We start from the raw sequence: 25,066 nt of genomic DNA on the forward strand, positions 1-25,066 counted from the left end.
GAAAAACTTCATAAGGGAAATTAAATGAACCAAGATTATTATACACATACAGAAAAGCTTGTCAAAGCTTAGTCAAATGCAGGTATCTGAAACAACAATCACGTTTAAACAACTGTTATTTATCAAGTTCAAGTTTTGTCATTAAGTTCCATCAAAATGATCCTGTACTGACACCTTCAATGACAAAGCTACACAAGTTTTCAAGGATGGCCATGACTGCATGACCTCAAATAATTATGCGAAGTATTGCTGCAGATGTTCAGCAGCTATTGCAGCTATTGCAGTATATGTGCTACAGTGATATCAACAGAAATTCAGGATGGCAGGCTTTGGCAATCCAGAAAGCCTTAAGTGTAGCTGAAGTGGGGCAGGATTGCTATTTAGGTCTTGTGTTTAACTGCTTGTTTTCAAGTGGAACATTCAAATTATGACGTAAAACCTTAGCAATTCATTCCATAAGTAAAAACCTCAGTCAAGATCAGAAGATCAAGAATCCCTTTATGATCCCACAATCCCTGCTCCCCATAGTCACGGTTTCCTCTTTACACAAAGCCACTCCCAAATCATGTTCTCTTGCTTGAGAAACTGTCTAAAACATACTCCCCCTCAGTTAAAGCCATTATTTTCAAAAGATTTTAAATCCAAAGTAATTTCTAGCTAGACAAATCCAAGACATTCCAGCTATCATTCACTTCTAGTAAATCTGGTATATGCCCTTTGTGCCACATCTGGCACAAAACTGTGTGTGCATGTACCACATACACAGAAACAAGGGCTATATTATCCTATTGATTGCCTAAAGAGAAAACTGATGCAAAGTGCTTTTTTTTTTTAAACACAATATATCAGCATGGAATAGTCTCCAAATCCCAGAGTAAAGAAAAATCAGCAACAGTCACAAACTAAACGGACACTAGTGTCCTATCAACAATCYAAAGTTGGACTGAGTAAAGCACTTCAGAATTAAACCAATTACTTACAAGACAGTGCACAATGCAAACATTTTTCTGATCTTGTTTCAGCCATAAATGCATGTTCTTGCATATGCTATAAAGGTTCTGAAGATTCGGTGCTCGTCTTGCGGGCCAGCCACATTCAGAAACCTGCAGTGAGAGACAAATGAGAAACATTAACATACATTCACATAGTATAAACTGTATATGTAAGAGGCAGTTTTACATTTCAGTGTAAACCTGAGGCAGAAATGAAACGAGATGTTCAGGAAAAGTAGTCTCATTGTAAAGAGCTCTTTATATCATCAAGCACAACAGATCTTCAATCCCATCTCTCATTTGCAGCACTACAAACATCAGCAACTCAAACCATTTTTTGTTCTTCAATAAGACAATTTCAACTAGTGAAATAGAACAGAACAAAACAGCTTTGAACTTTAAAATTATTTATTTAATGTGTATGAATTAGTTTACATTTCTTTTATTCAAAGAAAAGCTTTAAAAGTTAAATATTCTTTCTGCAATTAGTATTACAAAAGATTAGGAAATAATCAACCTCTCACTGCTGAGAGAGTCTATATTCTTAAAATTGGTTGCCATATAAGGATGCAATATATGAAACCTGATCCTAGAGCTCTTGAAACTTCAAGTGGATGCTTTGCCAGGCTCAAAGAAATTTTGCAAAGCAAGTTGCTTTTTAACCAGGACCAAAACTGCTGAATATGAAAGACAGTTTTGCTACAAGCCATATGCTTTCTTATCCAGATTGAAGGGTACAAGGGTTGTTCTCAGATTTGTTCCCTGGACTGACTATATTAAGTACTATATTAACAGTAAAAGATTCATATAGCAGCACTACAGCTATAGACTAGAAATCTGTCTGGAAAAACAGCTGTACTCAAAAAGCAAGCAGAACTGATTTTTTGTTTGTTTTACAATTTACATTCTGCACAGACTAGTTTTCCCATACAATTTATATCATTTATAACATTGTTTTTTTATTCTGTGTTGTAAGCTCAAAATATTGATATATCCACCTAGTTCATTAGTAGAATCTAAATTGCCAAACTAATGTCATTTTGCTGGCATTCTTAGATACATAGAACTTCCTCATAAAATAAGACCAAGGAATAGTTCAGGTTGTAAGGGACCTCAGGAGGTCTCTTGTCTAATTTGTTCAAAGTACAGTCAGCTATGAGGTCAGACTAGGTTACTGACAGCTTTTTTCAGTAGGGACTTAAACCTCCAGGGCTGAAGACTGCATAACCTCTGGTTAACTTGTTCCAAAACTAGAACAGAAAAGATTTCAAAACCAGCACCAACTTCAATCAAGGATAAAGAAAAAGAACCAAAAAGTTCCATAAAGATAGTTTATAGTAAGAATCAACAAGCTACCAGTTCGTGACTACCTACTAAGCAGAACTCTAACATTAGATATTTCAGAAGCTGTTTTCCTCTGATCAACATTATAAGGGTTGCCAGAATCATCTTTTACAGACACTAGAGAAATACCAAGCTTCCTTAGCTTCCTACAGTGTTGCTCTCACCCAGCGAGAGTCAATTAAAATCAAAATAGAAGTACTGCTCATTTTGAGTATCTAGATTTCAAAGATGCATTGTGAAAATTTCCCACCATATTTGCAGAAAGAGCTTGTGTTCCATGTAAAATCTTTTTTTTTACAAAAGGCCATGATGTTTTGTACAAGTATTCAAAGCATCCTAGACAATAAAGGGGGCAGGAGGCTACAATTGTTTTGACAAGTTATAATCTCCTACTACCTTTCAGCTACAACAGAAGAGAACAAAGCTCCTGAAACAAAATCAACATCACTAAGTCAAATGTACTGAAAGACCAGACGAGTTTCAGATCATCGGCAGATACATCAGTGTTCGCAATATCTCACACTCTACCAATACAACAGGAATATCATTGCATTGGCACCTCTGACTTGTGTGCAGACAAAGGAATTGTCTCCAGGATAGACAATCTTCCAGGCATAATTTAATATTCCATAAATCAAGACTGATAGTTTTGTTCAAAGAGGAATAATCAATTTCTTAAAAAACATCACCCGCAGTGGACATTTGAGAATTAAGTCTAAAAAGCATTGTTTAACTCCAATTTGTTTTTTGCTCCAAATAAATCACAGGCCCCATGCATGATCAAATTTTGCCTTCCATGTTGAACAGCCTCTGGCAATTAGACTAAGCCCTGCTGTTGAACCAGTTTCAGAAAAAGTTTAGCACATCTGCTGAAAGAGGCAAGTCTTTTCCATCAGTTTGTGAGGAAGCGAAGGGAGGAAAGGTAACCAACAAGCACTGAATAGAATACATTAAACATTTTCCAGCCTCACAAAGTTTAAACTTAGATAACTGAACCCATGCTAATGAAGTTTGGCAAGGCAAGGTTCAAGAACGGTTGTGTAGCAAATAACGCTTTAAGATTCTTCTGGTCAGTTAGTATCATAGCAAAGGGCACTATTACTGCATACTGTTTTATCTGAGGCCTAGGGTGAACAATGCTAGACAACTTGTAACACAGTCTCCACTGTTGGGCTAGTCGCAGGACAGCTCTGAGATGGATTTAGCAGAGATGGATACTTAAGTACAGTATCCCAGCTCCTAACAAGCAGTCCTCATGCTTGATGTTGAGCTGGGAAAATATTTCCTTATTTTATTATCAGAGAATTGTCTGGGATGGCACCTGCAAGCAAAAGCAGGTTTAGCTAAGCTATGCCAGTCTTTCAGGCAAAAGCAATACCAGAGCCAGGCTGCTCACCCACAGAAAAGCAGTACTCCAGAACTAAGCCACATAAGAATAAAGATAGCTGTTTTTCTGTATAGCTTAACACAGAAAAAGTTTGGCAAATAGGTTATGCAATCAGTCCCTTAAAGGGTACTACCTCAGAAAGTAAATCTCTGAATGTAGAATATTAAAATTTAATAAGATTTAAGTTACATTTTTAAATTTAAATCTGAAACAGGCAAGGAAAGTCCTTGGTACCTACACATTTCTTCAAAGATATCACTAGCCTAAGAAAGAGCCATTAATCAGTGAGATTAATGATCAGCCTTCAATCAGCAAGTTTAACTGGAAGCAAAGACAAGTGGAATATAGGTTACCCTTTGACCTTATGTTTATAATAGCTCTTCCATGATCTTTGATTACGCAACACACTTTACAACTACAATTTCCTGTTGTGTGTTTTGTTAATCAAGACATTGCATTGAAAGACCTTCTATAATGAAGTATACAAAAACTATACGCACCCTATTATGGAATCTTGAAGGTCTGTATGTTCTTGGAGAAAGATTGTACACAGCATAGTGACCAGGGTGTTTAGAGTCTAAACATAACCGCACATCTTCTATGTTATTTTTGATGGCAGATTCTACACCTTCTGCTGGAAAGGACATCACTGAAAACAGAACACCTACAGGTAAGGTATGCATTTTTATATATTAAAGACAATCAGAAATTATTTGTAAGACAGACATGCAACCATACCAGCAATTCTGGAAGTGATGTATGATATATCCAGGTCTCCTTTTGCATAACTGAAAAAAGACACAATGGAATTAATATATGGAAATATAACCACCCAGCTGTAAATCCAAATCCCAAGTCTCTCAGGCTCCACCCACTGCTTTCATTTCTTCCATCTGAGGACTGCTCCTCACAGCTCAGTGTTTACAGAACAGAAGGTAACACTGAAAAGCTACTCATCTGCATTTGTTGCCACAAATCCATATTTTGTGATGTTTTACACCTGCCTTCAATATTTAAATCATTCCAATAGCTCCTACTGCTACTCACAAAGGTTCGCTGGAGATGTACAAGTAAGTGGCTTCTCAGAGAATCTGAAGACATCTTATCCTGGGAAGGTATCAGTTTTAAAGTCTAATGAAAATTCAATAACATCTTAACTATAGCATGTGTTAATGCTTAAAAATTTACTGAAAGATTATATCTGAACCAACTTAACTCTCCTCTACTACTATTTGGGTCAGTTTGCCATGCACCCCATTTTCTTGATTCCATACAAGTAGAGTTTATTTCAATCTTTTCCCTTATTTAAATCATTCCTCTGAAAATTCACTTCCAAAATGCCCATAGTAAGCAAGGCATTAATCATTTTTTTATACATGAAGTACACACAGTTATAAAAAAGAGCAGCCTTTTTGAAGAGTAGCAATATCCTAGTGACTTTTTACTCTAGGCTATCTGCTATGTAGCAGGATGAAAAATCTTGGAGCCCAGCATAAACCAACACTCTTGAGCATGACCACAAAGGTCTGCATTCTTGATTGGCAAAAAGAATAAACACCACCTAGAGAATATGCTTTAGGTATCTCTAACAAGTTAGTAGTGCATAATCTTCAGAATATCAAAATATCACAATATTATTGTTTATATTTAAAGAATGTAGAAGTGATTAAACAGCACTAATGAAGGAAGGCTTTTACATCATGATGAAGTTTCAAGACACTACCTGAAAGAGGAGACCTGGGATATTGCAGTCAAACATCAAGAGAAAACATTACACTGTCTTGTTTTCGTTATGGCTTGCTAATAAGTCAGGAAGCTGGAGGAACTGATGAAAGAACTACCAAATTTACAAGGATTTGGAGGAAGACATGATATAAAGCAAGAACAACTATTCTAAAGCAATGACATCAAGAAGTATTATGTAGAACAGCATGATCAGAGCATCCTAACAATGATATTGAACAAGGGACTCAGGAGAACTGGAAAACATCATAGAGAAATTTGAGTATCTCACTTGACAAAGCACTAAAAAAAAAACTTAATCCTGAAAATCTTGCAGAAAAAGGTGGACAACACACCCAAATTTTTATTTGAATGTTTTTTGCATCTTTGGAAGAGCATAACTTCAAGATGTAGCTAAATTAGAAACACACTGCTGTAGTCAAATTAAGATAGAAATTTACATTCAGAGCTAATCATAAGTTTGTATTAAAATTAATGATAAACAGTCTATTACATGATTGAATACCAAACTTGACATATGTCTACCATTTTCAAGAAAACTTCAACGTTTTTGTCATCAAGTTAAAGCTCTACCTCATATGATAGGCTGAGAACAAAGAATAATTATACCTTCAATTCTGAAGCACAAAGGTTAAGTAGTAGCCTGAGATGGACGGATGGAGAAATATAGAAAGGCAAAACCCCAAGGTCTTCATATCCATTCCTTTAGGAACAGTTTCAGATATTGACCCTTGATTAGCAACATTCTATATAGCTTTGCTTTCTAGATTTGTCTCAATTATACACGACATTACTAGGAACATAGATCTTGCTTTACACAGCTACAGAAAATTGCCATACACTTTTAAACTGAAACAGCCACTGAAAAAGTGTAACGTAGTATGTCAGTAATAAAGAGCATGGCCATCTCAAGCCTTTTTTTTTTTTTTGCAGAAATTACCTTGATTGCCTATTACAAATGAATAAGTTTCAGAATGTTAGTGCTTAGTTAAAACTATGTAATTGCTACACAAACTGCAGAATCAATAGAAGTTCCCTAAAACGCATGACTTTACCCTTGAATTACCATTCCATGTTTTCCTTGGATTTTAATATGAAAATTTCAGAGCTACTTAATTATTAAGACTGAACCATTATTACTGTCTTTCAAATGGAGTGCTTCATGTCAGATTCTGGCAACTAAGAGGTTGCTTTAAACAACAGGAAGACAAGAAGTATGCACAGCAATTGTGCAGTCTATTCCTTACTTATTTGCATTCCCCCACACTTCAAGATACAGTCCTATAACTAAATCTGAAAAAGCTTTTGCAATTTTTCCTTTTTACTTGGAGACTTCCTTCACTGGACTAAATACCAGGACTGAGGTCTTTCCTAATTACAGTGCTAACAGCAGTACTTATTTTATTTACATAGAAATACTGTGACAAGAATGGAAAAATAGTCAAACAAATCCAACACACTGCATGAAGAGTTTCTGGCTTATGACCCACATGAAAAGCCCCAGACAAAGTGTACTTTACAATGCTAATTAAGCTAAACAGGAAACCTGTTATTCCAACATTGAATTCCTTTCCTGATGGTATCAGGTTACTTTAAGGTTTTTTGTAATGAAGAGTCTAATAAGAAATACAGCAAGTGAAATTTATGAATTTCCACTGTGAAGTGTGAATTCCTAAAGAAAACAAAAATCTTTAGTTATATTACAAAACCTCTCCACTGCATAAAAAATGTTGGGAGTACTAATCTTGACAGGTAACTGCATTTAAACACTTAATACTAAAAAATAATTCCAGCAAATTAAAATTAAATTCCTAAAAGAAGCTAGTTAATATTACGCACAAAATTTTAGAACAGTGCATAGTTACCTTGTTTTTAACAGATGAAGACAAGAAAGAACAAAATGACATACTAATAAGTATAGCAACAAGGTGAGTAAAAAAGTATTATCTTCAGTCAAATAAAGCTTTATGTAATCTTTCTCCAGCTAGCATCCCTATACTCAAAATACCAAGCAAAAACCTTCTAAGAACCACCATCCTCATAATTACTTTTTTTTTAAAAGCTAGGAGGAAGTGCAGCACCAATCACAACTTGTTTCATAAAACTGGATTAATCATTCTACTACCTAGTGAAACTCCAAAATTCACGAAATATTAGCACTGCATCAAGAAACAATGTTAGATGCAAAATAAGCTAGTAATAAAAGGCACTTAACTGTTCCCTATATTCTTAGATCAAAACACTTCAGGGACAAAGACTGTTCTAATGGAACAGAAGACTATCCCAAGTTGTGGACTGCTACGAGCATCAATTGGAATGGAATGTATGTAACTGGGTACCAGGTATGTCAAAAGGGGGTTTTGGCTTTAAGTATGCCACCTGTTGTCACCCAGATAAGGTGAACTGTGGGACAAGAACAGCTTTCACTCACTCCGATTCCTTCTAGCCTGTGACATACATTTTAATTTTCAGACTATCACTTACCAGGATAAAATAAAACACCATCTGACCAAAATTTGAATGAAAAGCCAGGTAGGGAGGAGGTGAAGAAAATAAGTTTGTAGGAAATAAAAAACACTTGTTTTAATTATTCCACTATGGTGCTGATTCAATGAGGAAAAAATTGACTGTAGACAAAGGAAGTACTCCATGATTCAAAAAGCAGTGACAAGCAGAAAGGAGACACCTCTAGGTAAGACTACTTACCTAGAAGGACTTCAACACAAGAGCTCTCAGGTGTAGTAAGGAAAAAAACACAGCAAAGAAACAGTTTTTGTCCATAGTTTCTGCTTCTCATGTTAGTTGAAGAGTTATGGGAATGCAGTGAGTGCTACAATAGGAAAAGAAATTCTTATACCCTCTGATGGGATCAGCCACAAACTTGAAAAGGAAAAAGTGACATTGGCGGTACCTATACTGGGTCATGACAGTCAGCAGATATTTGCTATTGTAGATGCAAAGAATTAACACCTTGGCTCAGTTAAAGCATAAGTAGCTAAGAAAAGTACAATGCCAGCAGTAGGACACAGCAGCATCAGGAATGCCTAAATGCTAAGCATAAGAGACCCTATCACAGATTCTGCACAAACACTGAGAAATGCTCAAATTCACAGTTTGCCATTTCAGTAAACTATTGAACACAATTAAGGATTAAAATATACACTATCCAGAGCTACCTAGAAATTATGGGACCACTAAGAAGAAGCAGTCTAGACCAAAACACCTGGTAGAGATCTCTTCCTGATGAAGCTTGGGAGTTATTTAAACAAACTAAGGAAAAAACAACAATCTGCCAGTTTTAACTCATAGCACATTTGCAGATCCTGTCTGGTAAACCTCTGACAATTCTTCAAAACTCAGAGCTGCTGCCCTCCACTTTAGCTGAAGAAGTGCTGTGGTTGGTTGATCTTATTTGGATATCATGATGCTCCCACTTAAAAGCTATGAACCAAAAGCAAATCAGCAAAGAATTATGTTCACAGGCTACTCAGTGCTAATCAATATCCACACACGCAACTTCCTGTAGTGTAACAGAATAAGATACAAAGGTTTAAAGATATTTTCTTTGACTAAGAACATTTGTTAAGTTCCACAGGACATACTAAAAATATCTGCAACAGCACTTCAATCCCTGACAGAGGCCCAGACACTGTCACAATTAACTAATGATACTGGGTAAAGTTTAAAGCAATTTAGAGGATTTTAACATTTTCCACTCAAATTTAAAACACAAATGCCATGGGGTTCTGGACAGCAATATACAGCCTCACATTCCATCTGAGTCATCTTTCCTTTTTTTTTTTTTTTTTTTCCTCCAAAAAGGGAATTACAAGGTATCAATTGTAGAGTTCAGCCACAGAATGTTAGGTCGCTATTCAGAAGCAGCACAGTAAGCAATAAGGAAAATGACAGGAATTAAACAATTATTTTGGATGGTCACTAAGTCTAAACCAACTGTAGAGAAGAGTATGTGAACTGGGTAGAACCTTTTCAGATAGCAAGGACCAACTACATTTCATGAATGGCAAGATCAGCTCTGCTTGGCTATAAAGTTACTGTTTTATTTGTTCCATACTGCAWTAACTATGGAAATAAAGAGAACTAATAAATAGCAAAACACCACAAAGAGACAAAATAAGACAAAATAAGAGAAACAAGAATAGGGTGTTGTGTAATACGAGGGATTCCACACTAAGATCATTTTTAGACAACTTTTAACTAGTACAAAAACAGCAAAACAGGAGACGATGACATTCCAAAGAAAACTTCACTTCCAGCAGCCATTAAGGAAGAAACCACTTTCAAGAGTGGCAAGAAGAGATTTCAATAACAGATTGCTGGAGGCATAACAAATCTAGAAGGCCATGTGGTGACAAAAACACAAGAGCTGAATGCAACAGTACTTCAAAAACAGTACACAGTCAAAATACTCATGTCAGCTTGAGGTGTAAAAGAGTAAGATCAAGTAAAGGAACAACAGAATAGGAAAGTAGAGCTCAACCTCAAAGGAGCAGAAAAGGAATTTAAGTGTCATCTCTCCCAAGGAAGGTATGTCAAATTTTTATCTGCTACAGAATTTAAAGAAAAAGAGTAAGCAAAACTTGCTGAAAACAAGACAAGAAATTATGTACTTTCAAGTCTGTAAACAGTATAGCTATCAAAGGCAGGGAATCTGACATATTTACATTTCCATGTAATGAGTTTTTAACAAACTCACTTTTAACAAGGTACAGTAAAAGGAATAGAAGTAAAACTGAAGAGGTGGAAAGCAGAAGATCAGTTTTAGAGAAGTTGGCAGGTCCAACAGGAGATAAAGGACAGGTCTGGAAGACAGTATATGCCAAAAAAAAAAAAAAAACAGAGCAGTTAAGTTGCAGCTCTCATATACAGGAATAAGAACGAAGAGAACAGATCTGGAAGGTAAAGCATGAGGAAGAGGCATTTTCTCAAATGAAAAATTGCAAAACTCAACCCTAACCCCCAGAAAAGCTTCTCCTGGCCATCATGACATTCACCATGTGGCGGATAAATATATTCATATTATCCTCCTAAAGGAAATTATCCTTCCCTTTTGATCATCAGTGGAAAGCTGACATCTTTATACCTCACAGAAGAGCTCTGCAATACACAGAGAAAGGAACTGCAAAACTACCAGAGAATAAAATAGCAGATTTTATCAGCCACAGTGTGTCTTAACACTGTAAAGACAAAGCACACTAGCTGTATTTACCCTAAACTCCGCCACTGTCCATATACTGCCTATCTTGCTCTAGTTCAGATGGAACAGACTTCAGGCATGGATACGCATTCCAAGTTGGGCTGAATTAAACTTTGTACCTCTGGGTTATACAGTGGGGTTTAAGAATGAAACTCCTCCACCTATCAGGATGCAGTGTAAATTTTAAGCCTCTAACACAGGCAATAGGTTTTCTACAAAAAATTGCAAAGCTAAAAAAAAAGCAGCAAAGCTGCTGTTTAGACACTGCTTTTCATCATGTAGCTGTTCATTCTTCTTTATTCCTTGTCATCTTTTCAATCACTGTGGATTTTTCAGGGTAGACAACTAATGAAAAGTTTGATGCTACAGTGCCAATTAGTTTTAATCTGTAGAACATGTGAGAACAAAAACCAAAGTTGCATACACTTTGGTGACCTTTAAAATAGAAAGGCCTTCTGTTGAAGCCATGCACAGTAAGTTTGAACAGACTAAACAGAACAGCTAAAATGTTCTTGAAGAGGCTACAGAGGTGCCAGAACAGCTGTCTGAATTATCTGAACATTAAAAACAGATTAGATCATCACAATAAACAATTTATACCCAGTGGCAGAGTGCATATGGCAAAGTAAGACACTTCACAAAACAAAGCACAGTATTCCAATTAGAGGGACAGAAACCCTGCCATCAAGGGACATGGCACAGTACTCTTAAGAAGGTTTTAGTTCAGTATAGTACAGCATTCARTAACGACTTATCTTCTCATCTTAGAATTAATTACAAAAAAAGCTAAATCTATTGCTTAATTGCTTAATCAAGTTGAGTTAAAAATATATAAAAACAGGTTTTGGTCATTATTCACACCAAGCTAATGGAAAAACAGTTGCAATGGGACAGAAAAACTGACTAGAAAAAAAATCGCACACTAGATATCTGAGAACATATACAAACCAAAACAGCATTTTCCTTGTAATTCAGAGCACAGGAGACAGTGAGACAAACCTTTCCCATTTTAAGTCTTTCCTCAATCACCTGTATCTGACAAGCGTTTAAAAGGGCTCAGAATTCCTGAACACTAAACCAGGCAGAAAAGCTTATATGCCATTTCCCTGCAGCTTTTCTCCCATCTATTCCTTTTATTTTTCACTGCTCCTTATCTTTTCTTCCTCTCCTATTCATGGAGTCCGTATCTACTAATTGATTCATTTGGCTCCACAGTCCTCCTACTCCACAGCTCTCCTCTCTGCTCCTTCCCACCTGCTCACCTCTTCCAGAGTCTCAGTATCTAAAAAGTAGAGTAGACAGAAGGGAAAGCAGTACTACGGAAAGGCTTTCCCCTCCCCAACATTCTCAATGCTAGAATAGTGTTACAATAACTTTTATATTAGTATTACTCATAAATTCTCAGTGCTAACTAATGACTTTTAGAACTCATGTTTGGAAAAGAATGCTGCATTTGATCATTTCTGGAGTAAGCTCTTTACCCTCCATTTAGAACTCTTACCAGCACAATTTAATTTTTACTCACTTGGCCACAGACTGGATAACTTTAGAAGATGTATCCTTAATATTAGTGAAAAATCGCTCTGTTCCACCCCTCAGAATATCAAAGAACCCTCCATAAGTCTGGTCACATTCCGCAACAGTCAGGCCTAGAGTAGTTAAATAAAAATAATTGTACTTTAATATAAGTTACATTCTGGAATGGACTCCATATTAATGCAAATTGCCTACAAAGTTGGAAGTGAATATACATATAGACTAAGCCTTGCTTTGAGACTCACAGTTCTAAAAGCAAGCTTTTTTCTTAATAGTGACCTATACAAAAACAGCCTCTGCATGTCCAAGAAGTACGAGTCAACTATCTAAACTATTTAATAGAATATTTGCATTAAAAAAAAAGCACAAAATCTCTGAAGCTAAAGCACTTATTTCATACAGCTTGTGCAACAATACACTGCCTTTGTTTTGTATCACTGGCTTGAAGTGCAGCATACCATTAGCAAATTACTCAAGCTTCTCCATTATAGAGACACCTCAACGTAGGAATTCAAAAGCAATCTGTTATAATTAAGTTACATTTTAAACTTACTCCCAGGTACTATCCCATTGATATGATTATGTACCAAAAGCATTTTGACCCTGCACAAAACAGATGACTAGACAATTTTTAAACATAACCCTATTGGAAAGCTGGATACTTCCACAGAAATATTGATGTACAAACAACATTACTGCTATAAACATTATCTAATTTTAAAATTCTCCTCTTGCATATGTTTTCTTGCATTGGCAATTCAGCAGACACATAATATGTCAGGAAAAAACAAGCTGGCAGGGAATACATCATGAAATACTGCCTCACTATCTTCTATATTAATTGAAATGTTAAGCTCTACTTCATATTTACATACGATAAATGATAACATGGAGGTAGAAACCATCTTTTCATTTAGTAAGAAATTAGATGCAAGTAAGCCTGTCCAGCTTTTCATTTTGTTGTAATAAATGTAAATATTTTCATCTGACTGAACACTGAAATACACAATTTATGTCACCAGTTATTTTGTGTGATTTCAAAAGACAAATTTTGGTTGAGCCATGAAGTACTGCTAGTCCAACTACTCTTTTTTCATCAGCTGATACTCACCACACCTTCTCCTCCACATTGTTGCTCTCTGTGCAAGCATTTCCTTAAACTCTCCGTGCACAACCCTCTCATCAGTAGCTGGGCAGCATACGCTCTAGCTAATTCTGAATTAGGTAATGAGTGGACAACCGGTGAATTGAGCTGCAGCTGCTGCTTTCGCCTCACTGAGCTTAAATGGACATTTTTCTTTTGGAAATGGAAAAACTAAACAGTTTTACACTGACCACACTATCAAAAATGCTCCAAGCTATCAGTAGGTTCAGAAGTTTTGGGGGGAGGGTGGTGCAGGGAGGTTAGAGGAAGGAGGGAGGCTGGTCCCAAGAATACTATAGAAGCACTGCTTTCTTACACAGGCTTATACCAGACTAAAGTAAATACACTACCAGGGTCAGTGACTTCTTATCATTAATATACTATAGTGATCTGTAGCTGACTGCAGTCATAGTCAAAACTCCTGCATTTACTTTAACATTTACTTTTTCACTGCTTCAACCTAAGACACCAAAAAGCCTGTTTTAGTATAAAGTTAAAGTAGTAACGGACTGAAACATCTTGTTCAGTTATAACCTATTTGATGTTAAGTGGTTCTGCTTGGAAAGCAAAGAGAAGTGTCTTTTTCTTACACCAGAGATCCAGTGTTTTGCACAAACACAATATATGTTTAGCTCAGTAATTTCAACCACAAAGAGGTTTCAGTTAAACACAACTGTTCTTGCAAAATTAACAGTACAAATATAACTCCTCTTAAATTTACCTGTTAGCATTACACATAAGTATCATACATTTGGCRGAATCAGTTTTGTGTTTAATATAAACCTTTTTTGATTTAGTATAAGGATTTAAAATTTCTCTACAGCTCTTGCTCTTAAAAAGACTATAGTTTATTGTACCAACACATGGCTTTCATCAAGTTTTGATTCACTTATTTTTCCCTCACTTCAAGTCAATAACATACTTTGGTTTCAATTATTTTAGATCAGGAAACTGAATACTATCCTTTACAGCAGTGAACTTGAGGAATTCACATTTGCACATATCAGCATACAGGTAAATTTTGAGAAAAATAAGACAGGGTTAGAAACAAAACTGAACGTAAATTAAAACTATTTAAAAGCAAAGTAGATAGCAGTTGCACAAAACATCTGTTAAAAAACCCACATTTTTTCCCTACATAAAAGATGTGTTGTTGGTCACATGCTATATGAGAACTCTTTCAGCACATACCTGCATTGTACATATTGTTGAGCTGTCCTGCAGGCTTCGAGCTCTGTAAAACTGAGTTCGTAGACGTTCGAGGCTGAGCATTGTTTCCATAGCCTCCATTTTGTTCCAGAAGCTGTGGAAATTAATATCCACTCTGAGGATTTGCATATTGATTAAACCAATTATCATGTTTGCAAGTTACTTTCACACGGTGCAAACAAGCACACTACCAGTTACTGAGTCTCAGAAAAAAGCTGGGAACTTAAACACTAACTGATTCACTTGCAGTCCTGTGCATATTAAGCACCACTGTAGGCACCTAAGTGAGTTTCAAGCTGGTATAGGCAAAGATTTTTCAGTGCAAGTTGCTTATGATTAAATGCAGCACGTCACACTGAGTACTTACTAAAGAATGACTCATTAAGATTAAGACAATTCTGTCAATAAGGAATATGAACTACCGTTTCCTTTAATGCCATACAAGCTCTACGCTTGGAAAAGGTCTATTTTAAAAGATCCTATAAGCAATATAAAATTAATTCAACCAGATTTCAAGACTAGATAGTGCAAAATTTTCAAAAGGCTTCCAAGGAATAGGATACCTACTCTGACATTAGTTACTAAACCCATACAGGCTAAGAGGTAAAAAAGAAGATAATTATAATACCCTTCATGAGACTTTACCTCTGTGATAGGAGATTTAGGATTCACATTCCTGGCCGCCGCAATCTCCTGCAACTGATTCACAAGTTCAGTGATTGACAACCTCTCCTCTGGGTTCACCTTCAAATTGCAACCTAAAAATAGATATACATATGAATGATTCAGATATTAAGAGATACCTTTCAGAGTTTTGTTCCTGCAGAAAGCAATTTCTTCAGTGTACTTCAATGTAACATGAGCATTTAAATACGTGAAACTGAGTGCAACAACAGCCATCTCCATATCAAATATTACTAGCATATAACAAGTATCAATGAACAAAAACTATTTAGCATTAAGAATATTTCACACAAAATACTTCAAAGACCTCTTAAAGAACAACACTGGAAGCAATTTTATATCCACATACAGTTGGAGTTAGTGCTAAATTTTTGGCATTGTAAAGTTTCTAGTCATCTATTTCCAGTTTAGAGAAAAATTCAGATTCGAGGTAGATTCAAAGAAACAGAAACTTTAGTCATTCCTGTGGCCTAATTCAAATCTTAAGACAGAGTTCACAGCATTAAAAATATCTTTATTTAAAATYTATGTTTGATTACGAATTTTGAATAAAATGAAAGGCTAGTAGCTATCCTTTTCACTGCCACATAATTAAACAGCAGTTAGCATTTACTAACAATAACACAGTATTTTAAGTATTAAGATGTACTGATAAAGATACTGAAATAACATTATATACTTACGAATGAGATCATGAAACACTGTATAGCGGGTGTCATTCTGGGGAATGACGTATTTCCCATTGACTATGCGAAGTTTAGCTCCATCTTCAAACGGATGTTGCCGGAAGCACAATAAGTACAGGATACAGCCCAGAGCCTACACAGAGATAATTAAAGGAGAAATATTTCTAACTCGAGCACTGAAATTTAAAGATGGATTTTAAACTATGAAACTGATTACATTTCCTAATACTGCTCACAAATCAAAGGTTTCAGTCTTCAACTCCCAACTCATATGACCTTACACACATTTTGTGCTTCTGAGATCAGTTTCATACTACTCTGAAAGCATTAGTCTCTGTATTTCTCTAAGAACAAAAGTTCTTGACACATTCATTTGGCATATCAATTAGACAGCATCTGGCAGCAATACTGCTTTCACAAATAGGTTTGGGGACAAGGTGGCTTCTTCCACTTTATAAATTTTACAGTATATAAATACAAACACTCTTCTAGTATTGAACATAGTTTTGCATGTTTGTACAAAAGGCTCAAAGTTTTATTTCATAACTTTGTGCTAGGTTTCCAGGAGAGTTATTTATGAGAAGAGGATTTGGAGTTTTGTTTTTCTAATTCAAACACATTCTGTTACAACAGTGCATCAACTAGGTAAGCATTTAAGTGTTAAACACATTAAATGACATTATGTAGACARAGTTCTCTAAAACTGTTGTTTTGACAAGGATCTACAAAAAGAAATAGTAACTCATAAAGCGACTATCATCATTTGAGGCTTATTTTTAATAACCAAGTAGCAACTGTAATCGAAAGCCTATTAAATTCTTTCTAGCAAACAAAAGTTAACATTGATTCCAGAAGAATTCATTCAGGCCTTGAAAATCACCAGGCTGAGTCTATTACATTCAGGCAACTTTCAAGTTCCCTCATGTGTCCAAACCTAGAAGACCTATGCAACCTGACTTGGGACACCAAAGTCAGTAGTCAGTATTGAATTCTAATCTTCGAATAGCCCAAGTATCATAGATTAGTTAGAACAATTTCCTCTAGCATTTAAGTAAATTAAAATATCAATTAATAGATAAATTATGATGACATACTGATGTCACTATAATAAAATGATGAAAGAAAGCTTGGAAATAAAGCCTCTGATACATTAGAGAAAATGTTTGTGCAACAGACTAGAAGACTCCTCCTATTTCTTCTGAACCCTAGCATACAGGGGCTTATAGTCAGACAAATAAAGCAAGCATGAGAAAAATCTAAGAAATCTGTGTATTACCTCCAGTCCTCCTTATACACTGACTCAGACTGCTATTGGTTGCTAATTTATACCAAGAACAGTTTCAAAGATTTGTATGTTATTAAAATATCTCTCAAAGAGTTGACATTTAGCTACAGTAGATCTACTCTAAAGCAGGTATTTACCAGTTCTCAATCCAGGGCCAGAAATAAAGAGCATGTTTTGATTTTAATTGTAGAGTAAGTACATTTTTACCAGTCTGCATGGTGTCATAAAATACTTCTGAAACGTATGTACCGAAGCACCAGGTCTATGTTAACCCATTACTAAAGTGCAAGAAACTTCTGATCTGTCACAGAAATATCTGTTTTCAAAGTGAGGCAGACCACAGTAAGCGGGGGCAGTGAAACTGCTTCCTGAGTACATACTAAGCACATCAAAAGACAGCACCCCCAGTCACCAGGGGCAGAGGAGCACTAAGACCATCAAACAAACACCGAAAGTAGAGACCACTTAGATTTCATCTTTGCTTCAACAGAAAAAGGTTTTTCTTTCCTCCTCCTCCATCTGTATAGTTTAGAAATCTCATAGTGATTTATTTTGAATACTTCAAACACTTATTTCAATTCAATTTGACTAAAAGGCAACTCCAGTTACACTGAGGCATTCCTCACTCAAAGCTGCTGCCATCAGCACAGCTTCAGCATTGATATTCTTAACAGAAGGGCCTGCTTCCTAAAGATGTGTCCCCCAAAGTTGCACACTATCCCATCACAGAAGCTGTCCAGATCAGTTTGAGAATTCATACCAACAAAAAGGGCAACATATTTTAGTAACTAAAAATAACTAGAAACAACTTCCCAACATGCAGCAGGATTAAGTAAAAATTCCTAATTTTTACTGAGCTATAAAGGTCATGTAACACTAGTATTAACTTGCTTTGCTTGATGAAGGGTGAGAAATACCTAATTCATTTTATACAAGTACCTTATTCATAATCTATTAATCTACTAATTCTAATTACATTTCCATTCTCCACAGAAGTTGTACATCCACCAGTTTGCTACCATTCCTAGAACAATTTCAGGCTTGCCCTCTTCCACAAAGGTGATAAAACTACAGTTCTAGGGTGGTTTTCACACGTAAAAATCAAAGTGTTTATAACAGCAATCTTAAAACCTACTGATTCCAAGCATTGAGCAAGCAATCTTCAAACTACTCTAGAGTGAAATCTATATGCTCTTCTCATTTAACAATTCACAACCTATAAATACACAGTTAGATACTACTTCTAAAGAGCTTCAGTTTAGACATATGCCTATCACATTTTTCATCCAGCTACCTAGATATCTAAGAGTAGATTAAGCCCTGGATGACTTTAAATTTCAATACATTGTATCCTATTATTTTGCCTAATTTATCAACCATTTTATCTAGCCTTCCCTACAACAATCAATCACCACTTATGTTCCCATTACAACATAATTTCTACATTCAGCTCCTTTTTCCAAAAGCAAGAGTGTAGTCGCACAGCAGGATGTCCAATATTCATTAACTAGCTTCCTGAAAGGCACCAGCCCCACATCATCAGTGTATCAGGAAATCCACTGAGTACTTTTATCCAAATTAGCAGAACCTATTCATTTTTCAAATATTAAGTCAAGGATACAAGTAATAACCAAAATCAGTTACTTAGCTCTAGAATAGCAACATTCTGTGCCTTGTATCTTTCAGTTATTTTGTCTGGTACTGAAAATAAGGGTTCAGGACAATCCACATGATCTGTTTCCTGAACGATCTCCTTTAATTCCCCTGACAGTACAGAATCTATTGTTTTCAACTGCCAGAGACTGCTGCAGTCTAAGTCATTCCTGTAATTCTAGGAAGAGGTACATTTTTATTTTGGAATCACATTCCTGACTGAGGAACCTATACGATTCGTAATTAATATTTCATCTATGCTGCTGCTCTACACAAGACACTCCTTCGTATTTTTAAGCTCACACAATGACAAGCACACAGATGGTAACCTTGAGTGTTACTTGCTCCACGTGCTTGCTTGGGAAATTTGTTTTATGCTAACCACAAACTACAGATCAGTTATGCTTCCTGAGATGGTGTCACATTCTACTGCTGCATACTTTGCATGGTTTCACTGAAACCAGAGAATAAAGGAAAAACAATCACAGGTTCCAAAGAAAACACAGTAAATGGTACATGAATCTTTGGCCAAAGAGCCAGAAATCTTCTCCTGACTCATTAGGTGTCAGGGGACCTAACTGCCATGTTTGTATAAACAAATATAGATTCTAAACGAAAAAAAAAAATGCTCTTTTGCTTGAGGCTTTTGATAAATTAAGTTCTAATTTTGTTTAACTGGATGTAATTTTGGTTCAGATTCCTAGTATTAAGGCATGTGATGTGAGTTCTCTCAGTATTTTTCTGTAAGTCGAAAAAAAAAAACAACTTACAACTGCAGACATTGAATAGAAGTGTTATCAGTATCTCATCACTAATATAACATACTGAATAAAATTATGTCCCAAATGAAAACTTTTAAAGCACCAGTTTTTACACTTTCTCAATTTGCTGTCCTTTGATACCAAAAGTTAGGTTCACAATACAAATAGAGCAAGCTTGACACCTGCCTCTATAAGAGATACACAATAAACTAAACACACCCAAGTGTAATGTTACTGGACAGCACTTTAGTACTCTTTCAGTATTCCACAATTATTACACAAAAGAATTAGAAACTTCTCAGACATCCTTAACTCTGGCTACCATTTTCAGTAAATCTTAACACTTGTACATAGATGCACCACCTAAGACAACCAATATTAATTGAATTTAGCAATCAATTGTCCTAGCATTTCATGCATGGCAGAATATGAAATGCATGAATTTGAATCCAAAGAGTAAAATTAAAGTCTCTGTGGCAGCAAGCTCCATCTGAGGAACAGTTCTGCTGAATCAAAGTTCAGCATTATTTTTCATAGTAGATGTCAAGCTGAAAATACAAAACTGAAGTCTATACCTCAAATTATTTTAATATTTAGATATACAATTCATACTATTAAGTTTCAAGAAAAGAAATAGGTTATTCCACATAAGGAATTTTTATATTGAATCAGCAAATTAAAATCAAAAGACTGCAGGATTAGTTTCATTATGACAGCTACAACACAGGAAAAAAAATTTCTTACCCATATGTCTTGTTTTTCACCAATTGGAAAATTTGAATACAAGTCTATCATCTCTGGTGCCCTGTACATTGGTGTGGTATTCCTTGTAATCTGCAGGAGATACAATTTTGTTTTTGAGCAGAAACTTGAATAATATGCTGTAACAACATTCAGCCAAGGAAACAGCTGTCTGTGTAGAATGGACAGCAAAAACATTAAAAGTTAATAGAAGAAATACTTGTCAAGGCAGAAGCCATCAATTCAAACCTACAACAGCCACAGAGGCTTTGACATAGTGCCAGATAAAGGTTGGAGGATTCTTTAATTATAATTAAATAGCACAGTGACCCACAAGAGTCCTTCCAAACTGCAAAGCCAGTATAGCAAAATCACTTTGTTCTGTATGAGGCAAAAGTGAGAAGGGACACAAATACAGAAATCTAACAATAAATCAGGATAAGAATTTATACTCTAGTGGGCGTTTCTCACTTTCTCATCATGCTTAAAAACAGCACAGACAAATCTTAAGAGTTAGACTATGTTCATAATGACCCCTGAAAGAGAGACCTTTTCTAATACCCTTTTGCATACACTGGAAGATAGTGATACAAAATCAACTTTTCTCCAGAAACCACTAGATTGCTCTCCAAGGGAGGAAAAAGAGACTCATGATAGAGATCACACACAAATTCTAAATGTGATTGTACTTCTCTATACTCAAAGAATTTGAGTCTAGCTGATGTATTAGATTTATCAGCATTACTTTCACTCAAAACTAAACAYGCACGTAAACAATTTTGTAAAATAGAAATGTTTAATACTGTCACTGTTATCCTAGAAGTACAGCAATACTTTATTCTCAAATCCTGGTCAGCTGACCTACTGCTTCACCGTACATCATTCAGCTAACAAAATCAGATTAGAAGTGGGAATAGCTTAGACATAACCTACTTTAAGAGTACAATTAAAAGGAACCTTAACTATTGCATCACATTTGGTTGTTTTCACAAAGTACAGAAGGAACATTCAAGTTACAGCAGTTTATACATATATCTACAGAACACAGACTATGATTGTTTGAACCACCACATTTGAACTCTGGCAACCCACATACAAAAAAAAMCAGTTTTATGAACAACGCTACAAACAAAACAATCCCTAGTTGTCTTAGAAGTCCCTAAATTAGGTCAAGACCAGATTAACTGTAACAACAATGGAATCCATGGTCAGTATTTTAGTACTTTAGAAGTAACTGCATTTAAATAGTCTCACCTCTTCTTCAACCAGTGCTCTCTTCTGTGCAGACCAGTTATAGTCAGGATAATAAGCTATAGTTGTAGCACTACCGAAGTCACAAAGTTTAATTGTCCCTTGATTACTAATAAGCAAGTTTTCCACCTGCAAAAAAAAAGTGCAATAATAAATTGAAAATACTCATTTCTGAGCATTAAAACACATGCTTTTAAATGTCAGTTGACTTGTGTATATATCAATGAAGATTAAGTTAATACTTCGTTTTAGCCCAGAATATTTGTGTTTACAGGAGCGTAAGTATTTCAGACAACACTGTACCATAAAATATGCATGGTGGCAATACAGTCAATTTTTAAAGGACACAAAAACACTAACAGCAGGAAGCATCCAGGACAGAATAGGTAAACCTCAGGAAATAAAAAAACATTTTATTAGTACTCAACTATAGACTACTTTTCCAAACCACTATTTGCAGAAGCAAAATCTTGGAAGTTGAACTTTATCATGCATAAAACTGAACACTGTTAGCTTTATCACAGTGGGGTTGAGGTTAGCGCTTCTGTAGGCACAAATTAAGTAGAAARGTACCAGAAGAGCAGCAGGCTGCTGGAGTAGACTCAAAGAGGTAATCATAACCCTATAAGACAGAAACCAGCTATTTGAGCAAAATGCACTGTCTGATTAGTTCATCTTCGTATCATCCCCTTTCCAACTTCCTAAAATTGTGTCATTTCTGGACTAAGTGAAATACAGAAAAATATTGCAGGGGAAAAAAAGTAGGCATTCGGCAGGAGTGTTGTGGGGGTCATAACCAAGCAACATCCGAAAAGGAACATAAATCCAGATCTCTGCACGAAGGACTGAAGGCGAAGAGGCCCATTAGGAACATTTCTACAGCACACTTCAGATCTAGCAACCTTCCCCTTCTCTTTACAACCACCACACCACTGGACTCCCTTCTGTCTTCTACTTTTTGAAACACTCCACTGGCCTCCCTTACACTTGCGCTTTCCAGTTTTTTCCCCAGAATGGACTTCTACCATAACAGTAATTTTGACTACCCAAAGGGACATATAAAAAGCTCTGTTAATGATGCTGTCTGAGTAGCAATCTGATTTATCTGTTGAATAACTTTTGCTTGTTGCTACAATGAGAAGGGTGGGCATTCAGCATTCAACTAAATTAAAACACTAAATAAAGTGATCATACTAATAAGAGAACTGCACGCCTACTGCACACAGGCTCATGCTGTGTGTGCAACTTTGCTAGTTTAAAACATGAACTACTGATAGAATCTGAATTATCAGCTGATACTAACAGGCTATATGATCTGTGCTATGAAGTACATGGCATATCCTCAAAAGATCAAATTCAAACAACTGAAATATCAAGAGAAGCACCAGATTCGTTATTAGTTTTCCTCCAGCTAGTCTGGAATTCTTACAGCTCTAATTCGCTGGGTTCTTAGAGTGCTACAAATCTTCATATGGCAACTTTACCCAAAGAGATTCAGGAGAAAAAGCCATCCTACACTGATAAGAGAAGGAAAAAATAGGAGGGCAAACAGCCTATGATATTGAATTTTAAGATGTACTATACAGCTTTAGGAATCTTATAGTTTTAGTCAAAATAATTCAGAAAAAAAATGAGGATGGAACATCAGAAGGCTTTTTTTTTTTTTTTTTTTTAAGATATTTGTACATATTTTCCAGATGATAACAAAAGCTTCACCTCAGAATACCTACAACTTTGACTTACAGCTTTCTATGCAGCTGATCTAAACTCAGGTTTCTGGAAAGTGTGCTATAGTTAAGTGACCACGTAATAATACTATCTGACTCCTTACTATTGCAAGGTCTCTGCCCCCTATAGCAAAACCACCATGATTCTGTCTTCCTTTGCAGCCTCTAGCATGAAACTAACATGAAACTAAATTGCTGCCTCTTTCCATATCTCTGTCTCTGCAGGAACTTCTCATGGCAGGAAAAACAGACTGAATTACAGCTTTAGCTCCACTATAACACACTTGATATCACTTCTACGGAACTGACTATATAAAAACTTGTGTATGTATCTGTAAATAGCTTTTATCCCCCTTTCAGATAAAAGATGCATCTTCCCCACAAGCTTTAAGAGTTAGCTTATAGAGATTTCAATGAAGAGTGCAAGATCTTACTCTAGAAAGATGGCAAAGTTTCATCCCAGCTCGACTAAAATTTCTTCAGTAGAATCTAGAGGCCAGCTCAATGGTATCAAGAGAAAAGGAGTGCTCCACTATACTTAGACTAAGGGGTTATGTCACTGTCTAACTTCAAAGCTTTCAATAGAGGTATTCAAAACTTAGCACATACACTTATTAATGCTAAAGTAATCATTTCCTTTCCTCAAAATAATCCAATACATGCTTATTTAAGGAGGAACAAAATTTCCTTTTCCTTTATTCAGCTGATACCACGACAAGCAGGAAACATAGGAAATTCAGACACTGATTTAGGAAGAAAGATCTTTTATTTAGTTTGCTACAGTTATGAGTACCACCCCTTTCCACTAGGGTCAAGTATCTGTAGTACAGCAGAGTCCCGCTAGTGTAAGGGCTTTACCATCTGACACACAACATACATGTAAGTCAGTCCCTACCCACAAAATACAAAATTCAAATATCCAAAGATTTTAAAAGGACAACACTGTCTAAAGCATTACATGGGACCTTCTGTATGTTGGTAAAAATTAACAGGATCAACCTGAAGATCTATGACAAATTATGCCTACTACATTTTGAAGTTGAAGATAAAAAGCCCAAATGTAACATAAATTACTAGCAAGTCTTAAAACTACAATCATTTAAATATTTCAGCTTGTCATACATCCTCAAAAGCTAAGTAACCTTTCATAGAGAATCTGACATTACCTTCTTTTTTTCCTTTATAGTTTTGCACCTCTTCAATTTAAAAATCCTTCTTACCTCCAAAATTAACATTCAACAGAAGAGTCAGAAATTTTTGATTATTCTATCAGAAGCAAACTACTAAAAGGCTAACTTAATTAGCAAACCACGATATATCACTTTCCTGCCAGCTTGTTCAGATGGAATAGTAGAAGTATGAATACCATATGCACAAGGAAGAGAAGTTATTTGAAGAGAGGGAGGTATTTCAGTATTTCAGAATTCTTAGAAAGACGATAGACAAGCACTACATTTCAAGACCTTCCATTGTGTTTGATCAACAGCCTCAACACTATTTCAGCCTGACAGGCTCCTATTTAAAAAGACAGCATTTATTTAAATGTTTTAATGCACCTTTAAATCTCTGTGCATAATAGGAGGCTTCTGTTTATGCATATGCTGCACTGCTCTGCAGGTCTGATAAAAGATCTTCAAAACTGTATCACAGGAGATAGGTCCTTTAGATTCTACTTTCTTCAAGAACTCCACCAACTGTCCTGTAG

General features: G+C 35.8%; 1 protein-coding gene across 4 annotated transcripts in view; it reads right to left on the reverse strand.

Moving 5' to 3' along the window:
- The window catches only part of GAK (cyclin G associated kinase), a 77,536-nt gene that overhangs the window by 37,567 nt on the left and 14,903 nt on the right, over positions 1 to 25,066 (reverse strand). For all 4 annotated transcript variants that reach the window (XM_085317436.1, XM_085317427.1, XM_085317417.1 and 1 more), the window contains 10 exons: positions 24,918 to 25,060; positions 21,638 to 21,763; positions 20,387 to 20,476; positions 15,941 to 16,076; positions 15,219 to 15,331; positions 14,556 to 14,667; positions 12,210 to 12,333; positions 4,462 to 4,511; positions 4,224 to 4,372; positions 981 to 1,103 (listed from right to left, as the gene is read on the reverse strand). In XM_085317436.1, coding sequence (XP_085173562.1) covers positions 981 to 1,103; positions 4,224 to 4,372; positions 4,462 to 4,511; positions 12,210 to 12,333; positions 14,556 to 14,667; positions 15,219 to 15,331; positions 15,941 to 16,076; positions 20,387 to 20,476; positions 21,638 to 21,763; positions 24,918 to 25,060 — 1,166 coding nt within the window. The remainder of the gene's footprint in view (positions 1 to 980; positions 1,104 to 4,223; positions 4,373 to 4,461; positions 4,512 to 12,209; positions 12,334 to 14,555; positions 14,668 to 15,218; positions 15,332 to 15,940; positions 16,077 to 20,386; positions 20,477 to 21,637; positions 21,764 to 24,917; positions 25,061 to 25,066) is intronic.

This window comes from Rhea americana, unplaced genomic scaffold (genome assembly GCF_003343005.1).
Source record: "Rhea americana isolate MKP2758 unplaced genomic scaffold, rheAme1 scaffold_115, whole genome shotgun sequence".
In the NCBI taxonomy this organism is placed as follows: Eukaryota; Metazoa; Chordata; class Aves; order Rheiformes; family Rheidae; genus Rhea; species Rhea americana.